The following is a 10929-nucleotide window of genomic DNA, read 5'->3' on the forward strand; positions in this document are numbered from 1 at the left end:
TTTAAGATGAAGCAGCCCCCCAAATCCAATCCTCTGTACAGCGACTCGTTGAGCAATGTTAAGCTTACTAATAAGCTTGTGAAGCCTGTTGGGGCGACACTTAACGGAAACAGTAGGGGTAACGTGTGGTTGTTCTTCGCTTTCTGGTAGGTCTCCATCAGATACCATCTGAATCAGGAAAAAAAAGTACATAAGAAATGCACAATATCAGTCAACCTATAACAGTCTACACATTTACATTTACACTTACTCTATCCTCACATTTACACTTCCAGTATCTTCACATTTACACATCCAATTTAGTCAGATTTACGCTTTATTTGTTCACATTTACACTTCTCCTATCCTCACATTTACACTTCCAGTATCTTCACATTTACACTTCCAATTTAGTCAGATTTACCCTTTATTTGTTCACATTTACACTTCTCCTACACTCACATTTACACTTCCATTATCTTCACATTTACACTTCCAATTTAGTCAGATTTACCCTTTATGTGTTCACATTTACAATTCTCCTACCCTCACATTTACACTTCCATTATCTTTACATTTACACTTCCAATTTAGTCAGATTTACAGTTTTACTATTCACATTTACACTTCCAGTATCTTCACATTTACACTTCCAATTTAGTCAGATTTTCACTTTATTTGTTCACATTTACACTTCTCCTATCCTCACATTTACATTTCCACTATCTTCACATTTACACTTCCAATTTAGTCAGATTTACCCTTTATTTGTTCACATTTACAATTCTCCTACCCTCACATTTACACTTCCATTATCTTCACATTTACACTTCCAATTTAGACAGATTTACACTTTTTTTGTTCACATTTACACTTCTCCTATCCTCACATTTACACTTCCAGTATCTTCACATTTACACTTCCAATTTAGTCAGATTTACAGTTTTAGTGTTCACATTTACACTTACTCTATCCTCACATTTACACTTTGAATATCTTCACATTTACACTTCCAATTGGATCAGATTTACACTTTATTTATTCACATTTACACTTCTCCTATATTCACATTTACACTTTCTATTTGTTCACATTTACACTTTTTTTTGGTTCACATTTACACTTGGGCTGTCCTCACATTCACAGTCCCAATTACATCACATTTACAATCCCCAAAAACAGGCTCGATTGAAACCCTAACAAATACATTCACACTACCCATCAGTTCAGATTTACACTATCAATTTAATTAGCAATTCAAAGACTATAATATTTACACTACCCACTTAGAATTAAATTCAAACATGCTAATGAATCAAAATGTTTATGGATAATCAAATATAATAAAAATCACATAAATTTAAACACGCAATAAAATCATAAACTCATAAATAACAAAATACAAAAATGAAATAACCCCAATATAACAATTACGACTCAAGGATAATTTCCAAATTTAAAAAATTACAACAAAGAAAAGAATAAAGGATGATCAATGAATTACCTTCGAAGTGAGGTAAAGAAACAAAGATAGGAACTACGAGCGTTTGAATGCGATAAAATATAGAGAAGAAAATGGATTTGTTGTATTTGGTAAGGAAGAGGATATGTAGAAAAGAAATGAAGAAATGTGAGATGAAAGACAGGAATAAGGAAGGACGGTTTTTTGAAATTATGAGAGGAGTTGTATGAGATAGTGGAGGGAAGTTGAATAACGTGCAAGTGACTGATGGAGGAACATACATGCAGAATGTAAACAGTAAGTCTATCACCCTAAGGAGAGAGGCAAATAGTCTACATATTATTATAATGTTATAAGTTGCTTTTTGGTGTAATCTTAGTCATTCATCCTCACAATCTAAGGGCTCTAAATGGGACTTATGGACTTAATGACTTAAGGTGGACTCACTTGATCCTTACTCTATATATATATATATATATATATATATATATATATATATATATATATATATATATAGAGAGAGAGAGAGAGAGAGAGAGAGAGAGAGAGAGAGAGAGAGAGAGAGAGAGAGAGAGAGAGAGAGAGAAGATCTAATGAGTCCCTTACCTCATTTGAGTCCTTAAGTCCTTATAAGGACCCTTAGATTGACAACATCTATGGTGGAGATTTTTTTACAAAATATAGGCCAAAAAAAGGGAAAAGCTTGGCTATGAAAGAGGACAACATTTCCTGCAAATTGTCCTTACCAATGATCATTTCCTGCGGACAAAAGGAGATATCCTTTGTACTATGTTTACACTCCCCACATTCTTCCTTCCTTAACACACTTATTCCAACTTTATTCTTTCTTTCTTCTCTCTAAAACTGAGTTCTTTCATCTGAAAACGAAGCTAAATTTCTCTCTAAATCCTCCAAATCAGCGTAAACATGCAAATAATAGATGTCATCAATGGTATTTCTTCATTTTATACATTGTTTTCAGTCACGTTTTAATATTTTCAGTTGAATAGGATGGATGAAGGTAATGATAAATTTTGCATGTCATCGAATTTGTTCATTCTTGTTTTTATTATTTGTTCATTCTTGTTTTTATTATTGTTAGAAGTAAATCTTCATGCTGGGTTTTCATGAATTTGAGTTTTGAGTAGCATGAACGCATTCTGACAACATTTACACTATTGTTAGAAGTAAATCTTCATGCTAGATTTACATTTACACTTTTTATTGTTATATTTTTTATGTGAGTTAGCATTCTGACAACATTTACACTTTTGTTGACATTTACACTTTTAAAGCATCACATTTACACTGCATTCCTGCTCACATTTACACTTTTACTGTACTTTTACATTTACACTTTTTAATTGTTATAGTCACCGTTGGATTTTTATTGTTATATTTTTTTATGTGAGTTAGCATTCTGACAACATTTACACTTTTGTTGACATTTTCACTTTTAAAGCATCACATTTATACTGCATTCCTGCTCACATTTACACTTTTGGTGTACTTTTACACTTTTGTTGACATTTACACTTTCAGACAATCACATTTACAATTCGTTTCTGCTACACATTTGGATGTTTACTCTTTTTGCTATAGTTTTACATTTACATTAATTGTTATAGTCACCTTTTAATTGCTAATATTATAGTTTTAATTTGTGTTAGAATTCTGAAAACATTTACACTTTATTTGTTCACATTTACACTTTTAAAGCATCACATTTACACTGCATTTCTGCTGACATTTACACTTTCAGAACAACACATTTACACTTCGTTTCTGCTGACATTTACAATTACACTTTTGGATGTTTACATTTACACTTACACTTTTGGGACATCATAATTTACACATTTACACTTTTTGTTGACATTTACACTTTTAAAGCATCACATTTAGACTGCATTTCTGCTGACATTTACACTTTTGTCGACATTTACACTTTCAGAAAAGCACATTTACACTTCGTTTCTGCTGACATTTACACTTACACTTTTGGATGTTTACATTTACACTTACACTTTTGGAACATCATAATTTGCACATTTACACGTTTGGAATATTTACATTTATGGAACATTCACTTTACATTTATACTTACACTCTGTGCACATTTACAGACTTGCTAAAACAGAATGGAGTTCAACCTGACAGGCAGGAGCTGTGTAGGGAGGTCGAGAAAAGGTTTACACCGTACATCGGCCAGGAGTTTGGGGGAGTTGAGGATGCGGTGACTTTTTATAAGATATACGCCATTGCTTGTGGGTTTGATGTACGTAGGTACACAACAAAAAAATGGCGTGGCGGTGAGATCAAGTCAAAGCTCGTCGTCTGCAATCGAGAAGGTTTCGCTCACAAGAAGCCCAGTAAAGATCAGGATGACGGACTGGTTGGGGAGAAGTCACAGAGGATATTCAGGGTCACTAGAGTGGGGTGTAAAGCGAGGATATGACTATATATGAAGAATGGTCTTTTATTAATTGACAGGTTCCACGAGGCTCACAATCACGAGCTTATCTCACTTAAGGACAGAGAGTTCCAGAAATTGTCGCGTAACATAACAGATTATCACAAGATGATAATCGTTTCGAACTCAAGGGTTTGTAATACATAATCACTCTCTATACTAAATAAATAATTCCATTCATGTTATATTTATATGACGTATCTGTTGATGATTGATTGGCAGTTGAAGATAGGAGCAACAAAAACATACAGAATCTGCAAAGAACAAGTGAATGGATACGAAAACATTGGAGCAAGCTTAAATGATTTTAAGAACTTCCATAGGGATGTTAAGTGTTTCCTTCACGAACGGGATGGTCAGTTGTTTGTTGACCATTTCAAGGAAATGACTGAAACAAGAATAGGTTTCTACTTTGACTATGACCTTGACGATGATGACAGCCTACGTAGGGCCATATGGGCGGACGGTACCGCCCGAGATAATTACAAAATTTTTGGTGATGCGGTGTCATTCGACCCAACTTACTCCACCAATAAGTATTCTATGGTATTCACACCATTCACAAGTGTTGACCACCATAAACGATTTGTGACGTTTTGTGGGGCTCTAATTTCAAGGGAAGATTATGAGTCATTTAATTGGGTTTTCAGCCGGGTTTTACAAGCAATGGAGGGTAAGGAACCCGAGTTCATAATTACAGATCATGACCCAGGTATTATCAAATCCGTCCCTCTTGTTTTCAAGACAGCGCGCCATCGGTTCTGTATGTGGCATATAATGAACAAAATGCCCAGTAAGTTTGGCGTCTCGAGGAGTGATTATAATGAGTTCATGTGTAAAATTAATGACATTATATGGGACGATGAGCTTGAGGCAGAAGAATTTGATTGTATCTGGGAGCAAATAATTGCAGATCATGGTGTTCGCGTAAATGATTGGTTTGCAGATACATATGCTATAAGGGGACAGTGGGTGATGGTGCATTGCAGAGACTTGAGGATGGCGTCGATTATGAGGACAACTCAAAGATCAGAGAGCGAAAATAGCCTTTTCAAGAGGTTTGAGCACAAGTCAGGAACATTGGTTGAGTTTTGGTTGCGTTTTGAGAGCGCTATGGACCAACAAAGACATACAAGCGAAGACTTGACAACATGGATAAGCACTCGTCCGCAACGGCGTCAACACATCTGGCATTAGAGATTCATGCTGCAAAGGTGTACACCTATTCAGCTTTCCACAAATTCAAACAAGAAGCCATCTTCTCAATTGATACATGCAGAACAGGAGGTTTCACTGAGAGAGGCGAGCTAGAGGTAACTACTGTCAAAGATTCATCCAGAAAGAAGAATTTTGAAGTTGCATACAGTCCAGGTAGTTTACACTTCCTATGACATTTACACTTTCTGTTTTTATCTCATTTAAATTCCTATAACTTAACCTTTACACTTCTAATAACTTAACATTTACACATTACAGTTCATGACATTTACACTTCCTATTAGTTTACATTTACACTTCTAATAACTTAACATTTACACTTTACAATTTATGACATTTACACTTTACATCATATGACATTTACACTTCCTATACCTTAACATTTACACTTTTCCACTTTACAGTTCATGACATTTACACTTCCTATTAGTTTACATTTACACTTCTAATAACTTAACATTTACACTTTACAATTGATGACATTTACACTTTACATCATATGACATTTACACTTCCTATACCTTAACATTTACACTTTTCCACTTAATGACATTTACACTACATTTCATGACATTTACACTTTACATCATATGACATTTACACATTTAAATCCTTATAACTTAACATTTACACTTCTAATACCTTAACATTTACACTTTTCCACTTTACAGTTCATATCATTTACACTTCCTATTAGTTTACATTTACACTTCTACTTACTTAGCATTTACACTTTACAATTCATGACATTTACACTTTACATCATATGACATTTACACTTTCTGTTTTTATCTCATTTAAATCTCTATAAGTTAACATTTCCACTTCTAATTAGTTTACATTTACACTTCTAATAACTTAACATTTACACTTTACAATTCTTGACATTTACACTTTACATCATATGACATTTACACTTCCTATACCTTAACATTTACACTTTTCCACTTAATGACATTTACACTACATTTCATGACATTTACACTTTACATCATATGACATTTACACATTTAAATCCCTATAACTTAACATTTACACTTCTAATACCTTAACATTTACACTTTACAGTTCATATCATTTACACTTCTAATTAGTTTGCATTTACACTTCTAATAACTTAACATTTACACTTTACAATTCTTGACATTTACACTTTACATCAGTGACACTATTTTTAACGTTCACGCTTACATGATAGCTTTATCTGATGACACAGGTACACGTAAAGCAAGCTGCAGTTGTACGATGTTTGAAAGAACCGGAATCCTATGCCGCCATATAATATGGATTTTTTCAGCAAGTGGGATAAAGACTATACCAGAAGATTATGTTGTAAATAGATGGATGAAAGAGTGATACGTGCTTTTTATATAGTCTTTTTAGCCTATTTCAGCACGTATTTCTGTGCATTTTTTTACTGTTTTATATTATTTTACCCCGAATTGGCGACTTTGGTTCGTTTTGTCCATTTTGTAGAAATGAACGCGAAAGTAGTGGAATCGTACTCTTTTTCGTCCTTTTTGCATGCATTTAGAGGAGACGGGATTTTTCAAAGTGAGATACTACATTTGGAAGCGTCATGGCACGGATTACGAGGCATTTAGGCGTGGACTTGAGCTAAAATGAAGTCAAAGTACTCGATCGAGCAGTTCTACCACTCGATCGAGTGGTTTTCACGTCCCAGGGTGGTCGATCGAGTGGTTTTCACCTCGATCCTTAGCTTGCAGAAAGACCAGTTACTCGATCGAGTAACTTTCTACTCGATCGAGTAGATTTGCTGAGGTGTTTGCTCAATCGAGTGGTTTTAATCCACTCGATCGAGTGGTTTCGCTGATTATGGGCTTTAATTAGCCCGTGTTATGTTTTAATTCCGCAAAACTTATTTACTCTTCCTATTTAAACCTACATTAGTTAGGTTATTAGTATCAGATTTACTTACTACTTAGTTTTTTAATCAAACTTTACTACGTAAACCATTCTTCTTCACTGTAACCTTATTCTTGGGATTGCTTTTGCTCGGATTTTGTTCTTTACGCTGGAATTCGCTTGATTGTAATTCTTTTCTCTTCTCTTTATAATAATTAATCTTTTGTTCGCTCTAATTCTTCATTTCATTGCATTTATTCTTTTACCCTAATTCTCTTTTATGCTTTTTAATTGTTATTTCATTATGTTTCTTTCTTTGGAATATTATCTCATTGTTAGTTTAATTAGCGACATGAGTAGCTAAACCCCTTTCATGTTGGGATTAGGGGATCTGCGGTAGGAAAGTGACGATGTAGTAGATGAAACAGATGAATTAATTACAAGACTCTGTCACCATAGAAATTTAATTGTATTTATTCGACTTAGTTGAGTGCACATTAACCTTTAATCTGGCTAAAATTAATCCTAGATCGAAAGATTGGACTAAATAGGCCTGCTATGAACAGTAGACTACCCTGACGAGAATGAAAGTTAAGTTAGTGGTGTTTTAGGATAGAAAGTGGACCGAAAGGACCTTTCAACATCCGTCTTACATTAATTCGTCTGAGTCATTTACAGCTGAGTCACTGGACTACCGTAGTGAACCGAAATCCTGACATGTCTCTCTCTATCTGATAGTTTTATCCTTATTTCTCTACTTTTATTAATCTTGCCTTATTTCTCTTTCCTTCAAAACTCGTAGTTTAGATAACAAATCAAACAACCCCCCATTTGTGACCAAATAGACGGACTACTACAAATATCTTGCCTCCCTGTGGAGATCGACCTGACTTCCCTAGCTATATAGTTAGTTTAGTTAGTTTATTTTTGACAGGTACACGACAGACGTGTCAAATTTTGGCGCCGTTGCCGGAGAGGCAATTGCCCTATTTGTTTTCGTTAAAGTTTATTTTATCCGTCTCAGGGAATTTCTATTCCTTGAGGCCGTTCTTATTATTTTCTTTCAGTGTTGTTTATGCCCAGGTCAGACAGGTTTGAATTAGTTTCAGCTGATTCAGAGCCAGAGAGATTATTTAGGCATAGACTCCGTCTGCAAAGGAAATCACGAAAGGAATACTTGAGTACTTTCGAGCGAGAGCTACATCACTCTCTTTTCAAAGACAGACCGATTTCTACAGTAAAGATGCCTAAGCTTTCCAGTCATTTAGTGCCTAAAGCGTCCTCTATTCCGAAGGGTTTCAATCTCCAGACTGATGATGGGAATACATTCAACATCCGTCCTTCTTATATCAATCTGGTGGAGAGGAATATCTATAGAGGTGTGGCAGGTGAGGATCCGAGGAAGCATATGGAGACCTTTACCGATTACTGTTCTACTATCCCCGCCACTAAGGGGGTAACTCAGGACAAGATTAAGGAAGTTCTATTTCCTTTCTCTTTAGCTGATTCAGCCAGGGAGTGGCGATCGACCTGACCGCACAATTTCTTTGGGGTTCTGATTGGGAGTCTCTTGCTCTTGCATTTTACAAGAGATACTTCCCTCCACAACGCACCAATCTGCTGAGGGCCAAGATTACAAGTTTCAGACAGGCTCCCGATGAAAGTTTCTATGAGGCATGGTCGCGATTCAAGAAGTTGGTGAGGTCTATCCCTCACCATGGTTTTGACCCATGGTTTCTAGCTAATCAGTTCTACAATGGGTTGTATGACCATCAAAGAGCCATACTTGATGCGGCATCTAGTGGAAGATTTCAGGAGAATACAGATGACGATAAGGGATGGTCTCTTATTGAAGAGATGGCTAATCACAGTGCTGAGTATGGTAACCCGAGGGATGGGATTAGAACAGTTCATGCAGTTGATAAGCAGGTTTTGGCTCAGCTGGAGACCATGAATGCTAGATTTGACAAGTTGGAGTTACAAGCTGCTGGGGAGCCTCAGACGGTCCATGTTCTTACTAGAGGAGAGACCGTTTCATGTGAGAGATGTGGGAGTAATGATGGCCACACTGCTGTTGGCTGTCTTGTAGAGAAGGAACAAGTCCTTGCCTTTCAGCAATATAGGCAAGGGGGAGGTTCCTATTACAATAATCAAGGGGCAGTCCATCCCAATTTGAGGTGGACTAGTCAAAATGTGCTTAATCCTACTCCTCCTCCGCACCAACAGCAGCCTTATGTTCCTCCACATAAGAATCAACAAGGTTTTCAGAAGCCTCCTTCCTTTGCTCCTCCTAACCATGGTGCATCCTCTTCCGGTAGGGTGAGTGAAATTGGTGAGCTTAAGTCTATGTTGCAAGCTTTTACAAAGCAGTTTCAGCTGAGTGATCAACAGAAAGATGCATCCATAAAGGCACTTGAAACTCAAGTTGCCCAACTAGCCATGAATCAATCCTCAAGAAAGCAGGGTCAATTACCGACTCAAAATGAGAAGAATCCACACGAGACGGTAAACTTGATAAATCTGAGAAGCGGTCATTCTTATGAGGGACCGGAAATACAAAAATCAGACCCGAGGAGGAGAGTCAGAATCGATGATGAACAGTGTTCTGTCGAAGAAAGTGAGCTCACGGCAAAGCAAGTGCTCGATCGACTGATTTCAGGTGGTCGATCGAGCAGATTTGGTGAAGAAAGTGCTCGATCGAGTGGTTTTTCCACTCGATCGAGTGAACAGGAAGAGCAGATTGCTCGATCGAGTAGTTTTTCTACTCGATCGAGTAAAGAGCAAAATGAAGTTGCTCAATCGAGTGAAAATTCCACTCGATCGAGTGATATTATTGAAGATTCTACTCGATCGAATGGGTATATTGGTCGATCGAGTAGTTTTGATGACGGAAAGCTTATTCGAGAGCCTGCTAGTGCTCGTTTAAGCGATAAATCACCGGAAAGACCCCGTTCAAGAGGTAAGAAGCGTCCAAAGGATACAGAACTTGCTCCGGAAGACACATTGGAAGAGAGAAACAAGGGACTCGAGATACCTATCACGGTTCCCTTCCCGAGGCGTCTGCAGAATTCAAAGGCCAATCAACAATTCGGCAAATTTGTTGAACTTCTGAAAAGCTTGGAAGTCACTGTGCCGTTTATCGAGTTGCTGACAAAGGTACCCTCTTATCTTAAGCATATGAAAGAAATTTTATCGCGTAAGAGGAATATTAGTGATAGTGAGACCGTAGCTTTGACTGAGGTGGGGTCATCCCTATTTCAAAATAAGCTACCTCCTAAGCAGTCAGACCGGGGTAGTTTTTCAATTCCGTGTCATATCGGTACCCTTTTGATTGATAACGCGCTATGCGATCTAGGTGCTAGCGTGAGTGTCTTACCGTTGTCTCTGGCTAAGAGACTTGGTTTGACAAAGCTGAGTTGCACCAACATGACAGTCCAGATGGCCGACCGTAGTATATCACGGCCACTAGGTATAGTAGAAGACGTACCTGTGAGGATCGGGAGGTTCTTTATTCCCGTTGATTTTGTTATCTTAGACATCCCCGAAGATGCACACACCCCTATTATTTTAGGGAGACCATTTTTGTCTACTGCCCGTGCAGTAATAGACGTCGGGGGGAAGACTTTGACCTTTCAGGTAGGGGACGAAGAGCTGATTTTTCATCAGTCTAAGTCCCGGAGGGCTCCCATGCAAGCTCAGCCTTGCAATGCTCTCTCTTCTACTGACCCTATTATTAACACTCCAGATGAAAATTTGGAGTATTGTGCTGCATTTGTTACCCCTCCGCCTCAGACTGAGAGCAAAAAGGAGGAAAGTTCGTCTGTTTTCCTAGCTGCAGGTACAGATGAAAGCAATGAAGGAGCTGTCAAGGGACATGGTGCAATTACGGTCAATCAAATTGGAGATGAAGATGCTACAGCCTGTGATAGAG

The 10929-nt window shown here is 37.2% G+C and overlaps 2 protein-coding genes and 1 non-coding gene across 3 annotated transcripts; 2 read left to right on the plus strand and 1 right to left on the minus strand.

Annotated features, from left to right (window-relative positions):
- The first annotated feature begins 2452 nt into the window (after positions 1-2452).
- LOC141617443 (protein FAR1-RELATED SEQUENCE 7-like) lies at positions 2453-4960 on the plus strand. The gene is made up of 4 exons (XM_074434640.1): positions 2453-2462; positions 3568-3866; positions 4137-4841; positions 4904-4960. Exons 1-4 carry the CDS (start codon positions 2453-2455, stop codon positions 4958-4960), a joined length of 1071 nt encoding a protein of 356 aa, XP_074290741.1.
- A 105-nt stretch (positions 4961-5065) lies between these two features.
- LOC141617444 (protein FAR1-RELATED SEQUENCE 9-like) lies at positions 5066-6488 on the plus strand. The gene is made up of 2 exons (XM_074434642.1): positions 5066-5285; positions 6331-6488. Exons 1-2 carry the CDS (start codon positions 5066-5068, stop codon positions 6486-6488), a joined length of 378 nt encoding a protein of 125 aa, XP_074290743.1.
- Positions 6489-8615: 2127 nt separating this feature from the next.
- Positions 8616-8722, minus strand: LOC141625206 (small nucleolar RNA R71). Its single transcript, XR_012534999.1, has one exon. It is a non-coding gene; the product is annotated as a small nucleolar RNA R71 (small nucleolar RNA).
- Between the last annotated feature and the right edge of the window lie 2207 nt (positions 8723-10929).

This window comes from Silene latifolia, chromosome X, assembly GCF_048544455.1.
Source record: "Silene latifolia isolate original U9 population chromosome X, ASM4854445v1, whole genome shotgun sequence".
Taxonomy (NCBI): Eukaryota; Viridiplantae; Streptophyta; class Magnoliopsida; order Caryophyllales; family Caryophyllaceae; genus Silene; species Silene latifolia.